The sequence below is a fragment of the Monodelphis domestica genome, chromosome 8, assembly GCF_027887165.1.
Source record: "Monodelphis domestica isolate mMonDom1 chromosome 8, mMonDom1.pri, whole genome shotgun sequence".
Classification (NCBI taxonomy): Eukaryota; Metazoa; Chordata; class Mammalia; order Didelphimorphia; family Didelphidae; genus Monodelphis; species Monodelphis domestica.
The window spans coordinates 242215470-242232283 of record NC_077234.1 but is presented as its reverse complement, the minus strand read 5'-3'; the positions used below and the strand labels follow the sequence as shown (position 1 = coordinate 242232283).

The 16814-nt window shown below is 39.4% G+C and overlaps 1 protein-coding gene across 1 annotated transcript in view; it reads right to left on the bottom strand.

Annotated features, from left to right (window-relative positions):
• The window catches only part of GABRR3 (gamma-aminobutyric acid type A receptor subunit rho3), a 74074-nt gene extending 58381 nt beyond the window's left edge, over positions 1-15693 (bottom strand). Inside the window, exon 1 of the mRNA XM_056808523.1 lies at positions 15575-15693. Within this exon, the coding sequence (XP_056664501.1) occupies positions 15575-15693 (119 nt within the window). The remainder of the gene's footprint in view (positions 1-15574) is intronic.
• Between the last annotated feature and the right edge of the window lie 1121 nt (positions 15694-16814).

Below are 16814 nucleotides of genomic sequence, written 5' to 3'. Positions count from 1 at the left end.
CAGTGAAGAAGAGTAGCTAGAGACATAGTTCCAGAATAGAAAGGGCTCTTAGACGTACGTCATCAATCTAGCTTCATTCTACAGATGTGGGAACCAAGGCCCAGAGACATTTAGTGACTTTCCCAAGATCACAAAAATAGTAGTTGGCAGAGTCAGTATTCAGTCTCAGATTCTTTAATATAATTTCTTCTCTTCAGTTTGTCCTTTATACTGCTGTTGGATTAATTTTCTTTATACATAAGTCTAGGCTATGCCATTATTCTGCTCAAACATGTCCAGTGGCTCCCCTTTGTTTAAAGTTCATACTAAGACTGGAATGAAAAAGAAAAAAATGTTTGTCTTTATATAACCTTCATTTTAGATATATCTTTCTTCCTACTGCCCAGAAAACCATCACTTCTAAAAAAAAAAGAAAAAGAAAGTACTTTGGCAATACTAACCAAACGTGTTACATGCACCATTCTGTGTACACGCAAAGAAAGGCAGAGAGCGCATTTTCATCTCTTTTCTTGGGGGACTGGCATGGCTGTTACAATTAGAGTGCTGAGTTTCAGTTTTTGTCACAGTTCTGCACTCTTACATTGTTGTTGTCCATTGGTCACATTGTTTTCCTAGTTCGGTTTATTTTGTGTCAGTTTATTCCTGTCTTCCCTTGCCGCCCTGTACTCTTCATATTCATTGTTTCGAACAGTCACTTTTGTGTGTAGCATCCTTTTGAGGTGGTCTACCTCCCCATCTCTGAGCACCTGAATGTGAATATCAAGGGAGGAACTGACGACTTCTCCTGTTAGGAAGGGTTTGCGAGATCACCCTGAGGGCCATCCGAAGGGAGAATCCTGGAATTTCTAGTACTATTTGGTACGCACTGACCCTATTTCCTATTTATATTTCCTATTTATTTACGGTTTATAATCAGCTGGTGTGAATTAGCTTTTGGGAAAAAAGTAGTTACTAAGTCCATATAGCAAGGATGATGGTTATAGAAACATCCCCTTAAAATGAGAGCACCCTCTTTTCTTGCACACACAAGACGCCTGGGGAAAATGAGATCAAACCTAAAGAGAATTCATGCTTCCAAAGAGTACATTTATAACTCCTATTACTAGACGTAACATAGAAGCCTATTACTAGGAATTCCATTTCTTTCTTTTTGGAATTCTTACAAAATTCTTCTTTGGTATAGTGTTCTACTGGGTTCCAAACTTTGGTACCCTTGTAGGAACCTAAAACTATGCTGTTTTTTTGTTTGTTTGTTTGTCTTTTGGTGTATCTCTCAGTTCAGATGCTGCCATCAACCTCTGCTTCTCTGGGGATAAGTAAAGGCTGCTGGGAAATCTGGAAAGCCTTCTGGTAGAAATTAGGTTCAAACTAAAATCTCACACCATCTATTTAAAATTTTAATTAATTGAATCAATTCAGTTGTTCAGGCCTTCTATGATTACAATTAATTGGGGTACGAGGAATTTCTGACTGTGTACTGAAATCTAGCTAGTTCCAAACTGATGGACATCTATTTAGTTTCATTTTTTTTTTTGATACTACAAAAATGCCTTAGGTTCTCCATAATGCCTTACGGTTCTCCCCAAATTAGTTTCAACCCCTTTCTAGCCATCTTTAGAAATATCTTCATAGTCATCTATAAATCTCTCTGTGTCTCTGTGTGTCTGTCTCTTTCCCTTCCTCTGTCCCTCCCTTTCTCTCTCTTTCTTTGTCCTTCTGTGTCTGTGTCTATCTCTCTCGGACACGGAAATGTATATGTTAGAGGCAAGACTTGAACCCAGGTCTTCCTGATTCTGAGTAGAATTTTCTATCAACAATGTCATATAGACTTTATAAATATTGTATGTTAAAAATATTTGTGAATGTTATCTTGTTAACTTAATGGTATGTGAGTTCCACAAGGTTAAGATCCATGCGTTTAGATCAAAATTATAAGCTGCAAGGCACTGTAGAAGCCACCATGTCTAATCCTCTCATTTTATGGTTGAGGAAACTGAGGTTGAGAGAAGCTAAGAGGTTTTTTGAAACTTTATGTCTATTACAGCACTTAGAACAGTAAAGCTACTCTGAAAGAACTCACTAAATATTTGGTGAACTAACTGAATGAGTTAGAATTGAGAATTGAGAAACTGGCAAACAAATCCATATTTACCTTATTCATACTGATTTTATTTAAGTTAGCTCTTCCCTCGTCAGCCTTTACTCTTTGGACCAAGGAAGCTTAATTAATTGATGAAGTGTAGTGATTAATACCTAGTGATCTAGAATCATCGGAGTTGGTACCACTTGTTTTGTTGTTATAAACCCATACTAGAAAACATGGGGCCATTGTAGTGCGGCTCAGATTAGCTGGTGATTTTTTGGCTATAGCTATTCCATTGGACAGCTTCTTCATTTATCTTTTTAAAAAATCCTTCAGTCTTGGAGTTGAACTAAGTATTGGTTTCAGGGCAGAAGTAAGGGCTAGACAATGGGGGTTAAGTGACTTGTCCAGGGTCACACAGCTAGAATGTTTCTGAAGTTGGATTTGAACCCAGGACCTCCCATCTCCAGGCCTGACTTTCTATCCACTGAACCATCTAGCTGTCCCTCTCTTGGATTACTCTTAAAGGGTAAACCTGTACTTCGAATTCATATACCTTTTACCTAACACAAATGTTCCACTTTAGCCAGATTAATGTCTTCTCTGTCTCCCAAAGATGATCATTAATCTGTCTCTAAACCTCTCTATAAATCCAGAATGTTGTCCTGAATCTTGTTTCTTTTTAAGTCTGACCTATGTGATCCTGGGCAAATAACGTCATCGATTGCCTTAGTTTCCTCAACTCTAAAATGGGGATAATAATAGTCCTAATCTTGCAGGGTTGTTTTGAGAATCAAATGAGATCATTGTAAAAAGAGATTAGCCTAGGATCTGTTGCATCATAGTTGCTATATGAATGCATATTTTCCTCCTCCCCTGCCCTCTGACTGTTTTGGCTACAGTAAACAAATTTCTTCTGAATTGATGTAGCACATATGATCTTATGCTTAATGTGGCTTTTTGACATTTATCATGTGGCGGCTTTTGATTTCTCTTTGTTACCTTCTGTTAGCATTTTGTTTAAAAATGCTCTGTAACCAGCATGCACGTTTCTTGAGAGCAGGGAGTGTTTTTGGGTAAGACAGGCCACTTCTCAAACATGTTCAGTGGCTCCCCTCTTCTTGGCTCAAATAATAAAAAGTCCTAAACCTGGCATTTAAGGGCTGAAGAATCTCCTAGTTTAATCTTATGTCTCGGTGTTCACACCCAGGCAAATGACACGCCTCATTATTCTGTCATTATGCCTTGTTTTTTCTCCTCTCCAGATCTTTGGCACACGGTCCATATCCTCCCAGAATCCTTAACTGATTCTTCAATTTTGAGATACCCCTCCCCTCCTGGATTGCCCAGGGCATTCTGGCTGGCCTCTCCTATGTACTCATTTATTTTCTCAGCTGCTTTATAATTATCGATATCCATGTCCCATTCCCCAGACAGATTATAGATTCTTCGAGGGCAGAAATGATGCTGCTTTCTATCTGTGTATCATCAGGCTGCTAGTACAATGCCTTGATACAGTAGGGCTGTGGGGAGCATTATTTGTTTTGTCCAGGCTTTGGATCCTAAGGGAATGATTAGGTTCTGTTGATGGCAATGATTCAACCTCAGTGCTAGCCTTTAATTTCAGAAAACCTGAACGGGAGAGGTTCAATATACCCGTTAAAGCCTGTTCTAAAGGAAATCTTTAAGAAAAAACCCCAACCTGCCCTGCAAAGGACAACCAAAACAATGGTACCCAAGAAGGCTCTTTGGCGAGACTTCCGGTGAAGATGGCGGCTTAGAGAAAGCTGAAGCTCAGATCTCCGGAAAACCCTTCCCTACCGATCTTAAACGATAAGCTCCTAAGGCCCCGAAACTCAAAACGATCAACAGCACAGACCCTGGGAACCCTCCTCCTGGACCTGGACCCGGTTCAAAAGGTACGGCTCCCCTCAAAAGCCAGAACCCGAGATCACTCGGACCTCAGGGGTAGGAGCGCAGAGTCCAAGGCTCCCGGAAGCCGCAGCCCAGCCGGGCTCAGAGAGCAGAACCCTTAGGGCCTTCTACCCGAGTCGTTGGAGTCCGGGTGAAAGTTACTGCCTGGGGCTTCCGCTGCAGAGAGCTGGTCTAAACAACAGCAACCCTCAGGGCGGGCAAAACAGCCTCACGGGCTGGATCCTGCTTTCCAAGTCTCAGTGAAAGTCCTTACGCTCGGAGCTTGGGAAAGCTGCAGCCCATCCCCCCGCAGGCCGACGAAACAGCCTCACGGCCAGCGATTCTGAAGGCAACTTCCGGAAAGCGAGCCGGGGGGAGAGTGTGGCCTCGTGGTCCGACCCTTCCATTCCAGTTCCAGTGAGGCATATTCAGTTTAACCCAGGGAAAGCTCTTAGAAGCAACATCTGCCCAGGACTAAAGCCTCGGATCACCAGAGATAAGAAAAGCTAATCCTCCACATTCAGAGATGGCAGCAAACTCCACAGAAGCACAGAAGCCCCAAAATACCAAGAAAAATAAGAAGAAAGGGGCGACTTTGGACACATTCTATGGAGCCAAAATACAAAATACAGAGCAGATAGAAGAAGATATACAAGAAAATTCTCCAAAATCTTCCAAAGGAAATAGAAACTCTCCACAAACCCATGAAGAATTTGAATCAGAAATGACCAAAAAGATGGAAGCCCTCTGGGAGGAAAAGTGGGAAATAATGCAAAAGAAATTCATGCATCTACAAAACCAGTTTGACCAAACTGTAAAAGAAAACCAGGCTTTAAAGCAAGAACTAATAAAGCAAAGCCAAAACACCAAGAAATTAGAAGAGAACATAAAATATCTCACCGACAAGGTGATAGATCTGGAAAATAGAGGGAGAAGAGAAAATTTAAGAATAATTGGACTCCCAGAAAAGCCAGAAATAAACACCAAACTGGACATGGTGATACAAGATATAATCAAAGAAAATTGCCCAGAGATTCTAGAACAAGGGGGCAATACAGCCACTGACAGAGCTCACAGAACACCTTCTACACTAAACCCCCAAAAGACAACTCCCAGGAATGTAATTGCCAAATTCCAAAGCTATCAAACAAAAGAAAAAATCCTACAGGAAGCCAGAAAAAGACAATTTAGATATAAAGGAATGCCAATCAGGGTCACACAAGACCTTGCAAGTTCTACTCTGAATGATCGTAAGGCATGGAACATGATCTTCAGAAAGGCAAGAGAGCTGGGTCTCCAACCAAGAATCAGCTACCCAGCAAAACTGACTATATACTTCCAAGGGAAAGTATGGGCATTCAACAAAATAGAAGACTTCCAACTTTTTGCAAAGAAAAGACCAGAGCTCTGTGGAAAGTTTGATACCGAAAATCAAAGAGCAAGGAATACCTGAAAAGGTAAATATTAAGGAAAGGGGAAAAATGTTATCTTCTTCTTTTACTCAAACTCTCTTCTATAAGGACTGCATTTATATCAATCTATGTATACTAACATGTGGGGAAAATGTAATGTATAAATAGGGGGTAAAGAAAGACCAAATAGAATAATGGTTCTCACACAAAGATTCACATGGGAAGGGGAGGGGAAGAAAACTCCTAAAAGAAGGAGAGGAAGAGAGGGGGGGGGGTTTACTTAAACCTCAATCTCAGGGAAATCAACTCTGAGAGGGAAAAACATCCAGATCCATTGGGATCTTGAATTCTATCTTACCCAACAAGGGTAAGGAGAAGGGAAAACCAAGGGGGGGAGGGGGAGAGGGAGAACAAAAAGGGAGGGAAAGAGAGGGGGGAGGGGGTGGGAAGAAAAAGGGAGGGACTAAAAAGGGAAACATCAAGGGAGGGGACAAGGGGGACTGATTCAAAGTAAATCACTGGACTAAAAGGTAGAGCCGAAGAAGAAAAGGTTAGAATTAGGGAAGGCAATCAAAATGCCAGGGAGTCCACAAATGACAATCATAACTTTGAACGTGAATGGGATGAACTCACCCATAAAACGTAGACGAATAGCAGAATGGATTAGAATCCAAAACCCTACCATATGTTGTCTTCAAGAAACACACATGAGGCGGGTTGACACCCACAAGGTCAGAATTAAAGGATGGAGTAAGACCTTCTGGGCCTCAACTGATAGAAAGAAGGCAGGAGTGGTAATCATGATATCTGATAAAGCCAATGCAAAAATAGACCTGATCAAAAGGGATAGGGAAGGTAATTATATTTTGTTAAAAGGGACTATAGACAATGAGGAAATATCATTAATCAACATGTATGCACCAAATAATATAGCACCCAAATTTCTAATGGAGAAACTAGGAGAATTGAAGGAAGAAATAGACAATAAAACCATACTAGTGGGAGACTTAAACCAACCATTATCAAATTTAGATAAATCAAATCAAAAAATAAATAACAAAGAGGTAAATGAAGTGAATGAAATCTTAGAAAAATTAGAATTAATAGACATATGGAGAAAAATAAATAGGGATAAAAAGGAATACACCTTCTTCTCAGCACCACATGGCACATTCACAAAAATTGACCATACATTAGGTCACAGACACATAGCACACAAATGCAAAAAAGCAGAAATAATGAATGCAGCCTTCTCAGATCACAAGGCAATAAAAATAATGATTAGTAATGGTACATGGAAAACCAAATCTAAAACCAATTGGAAATTAAACAATATGATACTCCAAAACCGTTTAGTTAAAGAAGAAATCATAGAAACAATTAATAATTTCATCAAGGAAAATGACAATGGCGAAACATCCTTTCAAACCTTTTGGGATGCAGCCAAAGCGGTAATCAGAGGCAAATTCATATCCCTGAAAGCTTATATTAACAAACAAGGGAGAGCAGAGATCAATCAATTGGAAATGCAATTGAAAAAACTCGAAAGCGATCAAATTAAAACCCCCCAGCAGAAAACCAAATTAGAAATCCTAAAAATTAAGGGGGAAATTAATAAAATCGAAAGTGATAGAACTATTGATTTAATAAATAAGACAAGAAGCTGGTACTTTGAAAAAACAAACAAAATAGACAAGGTACTGGTCAATCTAATTAAAAAAAGGAAGGAAGAAAAGCAAATTCACAGCATTAAAGATGAAAAGGGGGACAGCACCTCCAATGAGGAGGAAATTAAGGCAATCATTAGAAATTACTTTGCCCAATTATATGGCAATAAATACACCAATTTAGGAGAAATGGATGAATATATACAAAAATACAAACTGCCTAGACTAACAGAAGAGGAAATAGAATTCTTAAATAATCCCATATCAAAAATTGAAATCCATCAAGCCATCAAAGAACTTCCTAAGAAAAAATCCCCAGGGCCTGATGGATTCACCTGTGAATTCTATCAAACATTCAGAGAACAGTTAATCCCAATACTATACAAACTATTTGACATAATAAGCAAAGAGGGAGTTCTACCAAACTCCTTTTACGACACAAACATGGTACTGATTCCAAAACCAGGCAGGTCAAAAACAGAGAAAGAAAACTATAGGCCAATCTCCCTAATGAATATAGATGCAAAAATCTTAAATAGGATACTAGCAAAAAGACTCCAGCAAGTGATCAGAAGGATCATTCACCATGATCAAGTAGGATTCATACCAGGGATGCAGGGCTGGTTCAACATTAGGAAAACCATCCACATAATTGACCACATCAACAAGCAAACTAGCAAGAACCACATGATTATCTCAATAGATGCAGAAAAAGCCTTTGATAAAATACAACACCCATTCCTATTAAAAACACTAGAAAGCATAGGAATAGAAGGGTCATTCCTAAAAATAATAAACAGTATATATCTAAAACCAACAGCTAATATCATCTGCAATGGGGATAAACTAGATGCATTCCCAATAAGATCAGGAGTGAAACAAGGATGCCCATTATCACCTCTACTATTTGACATTGTACTAGAAACACTAGCAGTAGCAATTAGAGAAGATAAAGGAATTGAAGGCATCAAAATAGGCAAGGAGGAGACCAAGTTATCACTCTTTGCGGATGACATGATGGTCTACTTAAAGAATCCTAGAGATTCAACCAAAAAGCTAATTGAAATAATCAACAACTTTAGCAAAGTTGCAGGATACAAAATAAACCCACATAAATCATCAGCTTTTCTATTTATCTCCAACACAGCTCAGCAGCAAGAACTAGAAAGAGAAATCCCATTCAAAATCACCTTAGACAAAATAAAATACCTAGGAATCTATCTCCCAAGACAAACACAGGAACTATATGAACACAACTACAAAACACTCGCCACACAACTAAAACTAGACCTGAACAAATGGAAAAACATTAACTGCTCATGGATAGGACGAGCCAATATAATAAAAATGACCATCCTACCCAAACTTATTTATCTATTTAGTGCCATACCCATTGAACTACCAAAATACTTCTTCACTGATTTAGAAAAAACCATAACAAAGTTCATTTGGAAGAACAAAAGATCAAGGATATCCAGGGAAATAATGAAAAAAAACACATATGATGGGGGCCTTGCAGTCCCTGACCTTAAACTATATTACAAAGCAGCAGTCATCAAAACAATTTGGTACTGGTTAAGAAACAGAAAGGAAGATCAGTGGAATAGACTGGGGGAAAGCGACCTCAGCAAGACAGTATACGATAAACCCAAAGATCCCAGCTTTTGGGACAAAAATCCACTATTCGATAAAAACTGCTGGGAAAATTGGAAGACAGTGTGGGAGAGACTAGGAATAGATCAACACCTCACACCCTACACCAAGATAAATTCAAAATGGGTGAGTGACTTAAACATAAAGAAGGAAACCATAAGTAAATTGGGTAAACACAGAATAGTATACATGTCAGACCTTTGGGAGGGGAAAGGCTTTAAAACCAAGCAAGATATAGAAAGAATCACAAAATGTAAAATAAATAATTTTGACTATATCAAACTAAAAAGCTTTTGTACAAACAAAACCAATATAACTAAAATCAGAAGGAAAACAACAAATTGGGGAAAAAATCTTCATAGAAACCTCTGACAAAGGTTTAATTACTCATATTTATAATGAGCTAAATCAATTGTACAAAAAATCAAGCCATTCTCCAATTGATAAATGGGCAAGGGAAATGGATAGGCAGTTCTCAGATAAAGAAATCAAAACTATTAACAAGCACATGAAGAAGTGCTCTACATCTCTTATAATCAGAGAGATGCAAATCAAAACAACTCTGAGGTATCACCTCACACCTAGCAGATTGGCTAACATTACAGCAAAGGAAAGTAATGAATGCTGGAGGGGATGTGGCAAAGTAGGGACATTAATTCATTGCTGGTGGAGTTGTGAATTGATCCAACCATTCTGGAGGGCAATTTGGAACTATGCCCAAAGGGCGACAAAAGAATATCTACCCTTTGACCCAGCCATAGCACTGCTGGGTCTGTACCCCAAAGAGATAATGGACACAAAGACTTGTACAAAAATATTCATAGCTGCGCTCTTTGTGGTGGCCCAAAACTGGAAAACGAGGGGATGCCCATCAATTGGGGAATGGCTGAACAAACTGTGGTATATGTTGGTGATGGAGTACTATTGTGCTCAAAGGAATAATAAAGTGGAGAAGTTCCATGGAGACTGGAATAACCTCCAGGAAGTGATGCAGAGCGAGAGGAGCAGAACCAGGAGAACATTGTACACAGAGACGAATACACTGTGGTATAATCGAACGTAATGGACTTCTCCATTAGTGGCGGTGTAATGTCCCTGAACAACTTGCAGGGATCCAGGAGAAAAAAACACCATTCATAAGCAAAGGATAAACTATGGGAGTGGAAACACCGAGAAAAAGCAACTGCCTGAATACAGAGGTTGAGGGGACATGACAGAGGATAGACTCTAAATGAACACTCTAATGCAAATACTATCAACAAAGCAATGGGTTTAAATCAAGAAAACATCTAATGCCCAGTGGATTTACGCGTCGGCTATGGGGGGTGGGGGGGAGGAAAAGAAAATGATCTATGTCTTTAACGAATAATGCTTGGAAATGATGAAATAAAATATATTTAAAAAAAAAAAAAAGAAGGCTCTTTGGCTTGATCATTCCACTCATGAGCTGGTGTTACTGATGTGAGTCACTGAAAGAGTTTTCCCCATATATCCTTACAGAATACTTATTTCTATATATCTTTAAGTAGTGTTTATTTAAATTTGGTAAGAGGATTTAAAAAAATGATTCATGTGATTGGTTCCATTTCTCTAAATCCAGAACTTGCATTTGGGGCCAGGCATTTAATCAACGTTTCTGGAATGGAAATAAGTTGAACTCAATCTCTATCTATTATAATTCAAGGTGCCGAGTAGGTACCTAACAATACATGTAGGTAATGAGGAGATGCTTGACCTGCAACCATTTGCTCTACTACAAAAAGTCCCCAGAAGTCATCACATTTGGATATTAACAAGCATGTATCAAGCACCTGCCCTGGGCTTTTGTGCTCAGAATTGTGCTAGGCTGTATGACGTCTACATAGGTTGGCTTTTGTGGACATTGTGGATGCAAATCTTGACACCCCAACTAATTTGGAAAGTGCTTTCAGAAAAGAAAGTAATCCTGACAACCGAACTCATTCTCTGTCTGTTCGTCTCTTTATTTTTATTTCTTTCTTTCTCTTTCTCTCTACCCTTAAATTCCAGCTTAGATTCAATACTGTGAATTGCTTCTAAGGCAGAAGAGAGGCAAGGGCTAGGCAATGGGGGTAAAGTGACTTGCTCAGTCACACAGCTAGGAAGTATTTGAGGTCAAATTTGAACCCAGGACCTCCCAGCTCTAGGCCTGGCTCTCAATCTACCAAGCCAACTAGATGCCCCCTTCCCTTACTCTTTCAATGGAAATCTCAAGGTGAAGGCTTCTTTTTGGGGGCATTATAAGGGTCCTGGTGAGGTTTCTTCCTACTTCAATTCCATGATTCTCTGATGCCAGGTTTGCTTTTCTAAAGGAGGCAATTCCCTTTCTTGTATTCATGATTTTGAATGTATAAACATGGAAGCAAAGCACATGAAAAAAATCTGAATTTTGATAGTATTCAGTTAACGCAAGAACAATCCAGTTAAATATCATGAGTCTTTTTTCAGTAATTTATTTCTGGGCTGAGAACATATAGGAAAAACGTTGGTTGAGAAATCGAGGCTACAACAAAAGAAGTTTGTTTTTGGTTATTCCAGGCAATGCAGAGAGCCTCATCTGGAGCCAGAGCGCCAGAGTCTCTGGGTTCAAAGTCCAGTCCTACCATTTACTCCACCTTTGCGACCTTGAGCAAATTAGATAAGCTCTCGGAGCTTCAGTTTTCTCATTTGTGAACTGAGTGTGTGGGAATGAACCCTAGAGATTGAAGCAGTACTTAGGAACAAGTCATTGGTTAAGTAGGTCATGTCCCAAGGAATCGTTCTTAAGTGATTGCTCTAACCAGAATGACAATTCCCATTTCTGGAGCACTTAAAGGTTTTTAAAGAACTTTCCTCCCAGAAGAGACTTTGGCAAGTGGCAGACAGAGAGAGAAGGCAGCACTTCAACACGTCTGATTTTCAACTGGACTCCCTAGAGACAATGGGAAATGTCTCTCTAGCTAAGACCAGGGCTTCTCTCTCAGGAGTGCCGAGATATCGTGCTCCCAGAGACGGAACTCATGCACTCTGTCGATTCTCTGGTATATTCCAATTTTTATCATTTCTCAGAACTTTGTTATCTACTTGGATACGTGGTTTTACTCACTAAAAAACCAAACAAAAAAGTCTCTTCACAAATAACACTGCGAAGTAAACAGAACAATTATTATTATTCCCACATATGAAGAAACTGAGTCTCAGGGAGGTTCAGTGATTTGCCAGGGTTATGTAGCGAGTAAGCTTCAGTCAGAATGGAAGTTACTTTCTAAATCCACTGATTTTTCCAGGACACTTTTAACCCTTCGTCTTCTATGCTAGCTTTGCTTCTTGTAGCTGAGCAGTATTCAAGTTATTAAGGGAAGTAAAACCCATTTAAAAACAAAGGGAACATGGCAAGCAATGCAAATAAAAGTCTGCAAAACATTTTGTAATCTGAATAATCTTTTTTGAAAGTTAAAAACAGGAAACTGGTTGGTCTCTTAGGTTATACCAGTGGAATATATATGTCCTGAACTGAGAGTCAGGAAACTTGGGTCCCACTTCAGTCTTTTCCATTGACTCAATTTATAACCGCAGGTATCCTTTCTCTGAGTCTCAGTTTCTTCATCTGTAAAATAATGAGATTGGCCTAGGATTATAGATTGAGAGGTAGAGGAGGACTTAGAGATGATCTAATTTGACCCCCATCATTTTACAAGTCAAGACCTTGAAACCTAGAGATGTGTCTTGACCAAGGTCAGAAGTAGCAGAGCAGTAATTTGAACCCTGGTCCTCTGATTACAGATTCTATAACATACTGTTTGTAAGGACCCTTCCAGACGTATAATTCGATGTTCCAAAGTCCTAATGGACATCCACTTTTTTGTAAAGTAGCATTGAGGGGCCAAAAAACTTGACTGAATTCATTAAGGGAATTTTCTTCATGGTGGCACTGCCAGATTCCTGTTATTTGGGGATCATCAGATCAGACTGACTAAATCTTTTATTTGTCTGATTCTATAATTCTTATATGGAACTGGTCTGAGGCAGCAGCGGATTCTTTAATCAAGGCTTGGGTTAATTGCATGACCGTGGCTGGGAAAAGACACATCAGTTTGTCCCTCTGGATAACAACATTTCTGTAGAGTCACATGTTTACCATGATCATATCCCACCATAGGCCGAGCTAAGGACCCTAGAATACTAGTGTTATTGGGGTGGATGGATCAGCTCATGCAAAGGCTGATGGACAAAGCTATTATCATTAAGAGGGTAATGGACTCAAGACGTAGTTAAGCTCACTTCTTAATTCATCCCCCCAAATCAATTTAAACGATACTGTTTTTGAAATACCCATTAGCTGTTTTTTCTTTCTTTCTCCAGTGTTATAAAAGTGAATTTCAGGCAGTTAGATGGCTCAATGAACTGAAAGCCAGACCTAGGGTCAGGAGGTCCTGGGTTCAAATGTGACCTCAGACACTTCCTAGCTGTGTGGTCTTGAGCAAGTCACTTATTCTCAGTACTTATTCTGAAATGAAAGGGTTTTTAAAGATGAGGGTTTTAAAAAAAGTGAATTTCCATTTATTTTTCATTAGAGGGAAACAATTATAGATACACATATAGAGCTAGAAGGGATGATGTTAACTATGTAGTCCAACCTTCACACCTTGATTTGCCCTAGATCACAGAGGCAGCAAAATCAGAGGGAAGATTTGAACTTGGGACCTCTTCTTCCAGAGAAAGTGCTGCTTCTATGACATTAGGCTATTGCAATGCCACTCTACTGTTGACTCTACTAAGACTCTGTATCTGTGATTGACATCTTAACCTTCTTCTTCCCAAGAGAATGAAGAAGAGCAGTTTTGAAGGTTGGGAACTGGGTCTTGCTATTAACCAGGGGAACATATAGTGTTCTCTTTTTAAAAGACTTCTTCTGAACTGGATTCATCTGTTTACTCTTCAGGGGGCCCTAAGGGTTTTTCCATTGAAGAATAAAAGAATCTGAGAGAAACTAATGAAATTGGGCTCTACCTTGTTTCTCAGAGGATTTCTAGCTGACATAGAATGTAAAGAAGTAAAAATGACAACAAGGAGGTTGAGCTCAGGCTGTCCTCTAAGGTTCTTTTGTTTTTGTTGTTGTTGAATGTTGACTAAAGATGAAGACATATTGCATAGACTGTTAGGGACTGGTCTTTCTCCTCTTTGTCATCCTTGAAGATGCCAGTGGTCTCCTGGCCGATAGTCTAGTTCATTTTCCTAAACAATTGAAACCTTATTTAAAAAATATAACAAAAACTCATTTTGGCCCTCTCATCCATTTTTCCACCCCCACCCTCACACGGAAGAAGAAAGAAAAACAAAACGTGTGGTTCATTTCCAACCAACAGGTTTTTCATTCATGATGAATATTCTTTGTCTGATGAAGTCTCAACATTTCAGGGCTTCAAAAGACTTCTTCCCCAAAGGTAAAACAACAACAGAAAGTGGAAAAAACATCCTTCCTTGCTGCGATTTACTGCATAGGTCAACTGAAAATGTCCACTATCTGGTGTGGTCTGGGTTCTCTTCTCCCAGCTTTCTCATATCACATCCCCAAAGAAGGCAGTGTTCTGAAGCGGTGTTAAGTGATTAACTTTCAGGTCCTGCCTTGGTCACCCTCCCTACATGACACTGGGTAAATCATACAACTTTTCTTTGCTTCCATTTTTTACACTAACGATCTAAGTTAAAATTTACTTCCCCCTCCCCCCCACCATCTCCTAAAAAATGGTCAAGGTTGTATAGCTGGGGCTTAGTGCAAAGAATACTGGATTTATAATGAAAAAAAAAAGTTAGTCTTCAAATCTTGACTTGGTTACTTTCTATTTTCTATGACTTCAGAGAAATCATTCAATTTCTCCTTGCCTCGGTTTCTCCATTTTAAAATAGAGATAATGACACTAACTAAAACTTGCAGGTTTCTTATAAAAGTGAAATGATGTATATATGAGTTATTGTTGTAGTATATTGCCTCTAGTTATTGGAGGAAAAGAAGTGGGGAACTGTTATTCTTGAGACAGTGAGGGAAAGGGGAAAGAGAGCTGATGATTTTGTTTGTTGATTTGTTATTAAAGCTACAGAATCTTTAAACAAAGGTTATATGATAACCTGTCCGCTCTGCTGTGGGGCACCATTTACCCATTTTGAGACCAATGCATTCTGAAGTTGCTTCCCCCTCTGAATGGTCTTACTTTTCTTTTTATGTCTTATTTTCCTTGGTAGGGATGCTCTACTAATAATGTTTGGTAAGGATGATAATGATGACGTTTTGCTTTGAAGCATACATCTTCAGATTTTTGTCAGTTTTTTTCTTATAGTCAATTTTTTTTTGTTACTTATTGCCTTCGAGGATCATATCTGCTACAAAGGATAAGACCAAGGGCATCCCCTTAGTACTTAGTATTAAAGGAAATGGTAGGTTGGTCTAACCACTTCCCAAATATTTTGAAAACTTTCCCTAATCCATTAAAAGCTCTAAGATTGATGACTGGAGGTAATCTGAAGCTAGAAATAGTATATAGTTACTCTCACTAGTGAGTATGGCTCCCCCTTCACAGGCATTTTAGAAAAGGGGATGCCTAGGTAGGGAAAATGACGTGTTGTACTTCTCCAAGGTCTAATGTAATTTTCACACCAATAACGTGCTTCTGGAAGTGTCAAACAGTACAGCATCTTGAAGCACAGATGCCCTCTGCCTGGAGACTAGCTGACAGTTGCCATAAAGCTTTGCTCCCTGTGACAGGGAGACACATTTTGGTTTCTGGACATTCTGAAGTGGCCCTTGGAGAACTGTGGTAATGAGTGGTGTGTGTCCATCCCAGAATTCTTACCTGCTTGGCTTCCTCGAGGATGAGCGCTGCTGCTCTTGCTTCTTGGCTCCAGGGAAAGCAAGGACGTTGGAAACCACTGTGAGCCAGAGGCCTGTGAAGAGTAACAGTCGGAGCACCATGTCTTTAAGGAGCAGAAATGTGGTGGATAGAACCAATCCGGTCACAGATCTTTCATTTTCATGTTCTTCTTGTTCAAAAGCCCAAGACTGAGGTGAGAGAAGAGACCGAGAACATCACACAGCCTTAATTGTCTTCAGTGCTACCTGCTGTTTAGAGGATGAAAAAATCCATATTCTTTGTGGCCAAAGAGCTGTCATTATACTCAGCAACTGGATGAAAAGGAAGCAATTTTCCTTCACTTTTCCCCCTCTTTTCAGGGAAGGTTCTTAGCGGAATGCTTTATCCTCTCCTCAATAAACTCTCCTCTGTAGACCTGAGCAGACAAAGAAATGATGTCAAACGTCAAATCCCCTTAATCCTACACAACACCATCTACCAATCTTTCATTACTCTACAAAAATGGAGCTTAATGAGAAAAGATGACGAAATTCATCTTAATGATGCATTTTGGGATGCCCCCAGCTTACGATCGGCTTCAACCCTTTCTCTTATTCCACTATCAAAGATTCCACCCACGGACAAGATTCAGAGTTCTATTTCCTTGGGAGTTTCACGCAGGCATGTTATTCAATAGATATCAAAAGCGATTCATTCCCTTTGACTCTGGATGCTGGAGGTCTTGATATCAAATCAGTAACTAGTACTGTAGACTCAGGGTGTATCTTAGCTGATCAAAACACCAAGGCAGATTTGGCTAAAATGCACTGAGAAATAGAGTGCCCTGAATATTCAGTGTAACAAATATTGAATGAGTGGAAGGCACTGAGTTCACAAGGATGAAAAATCAAAGGACAGCCCCTGCCCCATGGGAGCTCAAATGGCTTACTCTGAGGGGAGGATTCAATAGGGAGAGCTGACATGCTCTAAATCTTTTCCTGAGGACAAGGGAGAGATGTTCTCGTAGCCCCAAATGCTATGATCAAACTACAATCTTCCAGATAGCAAAATGAATAGGAATGACATGTAACAGATGGTCTGCTGATACTTTAAAAATTATTTAGCCAATCTTGCATCTCCGATATAAATCACAGCTTTGTAGAATATAGAACAAGAGGGTGCAGAATTCATCTGGTGCAAACCTTTTATGTTTCAGATGATGAGACTGAGGCCCAAAGAGATT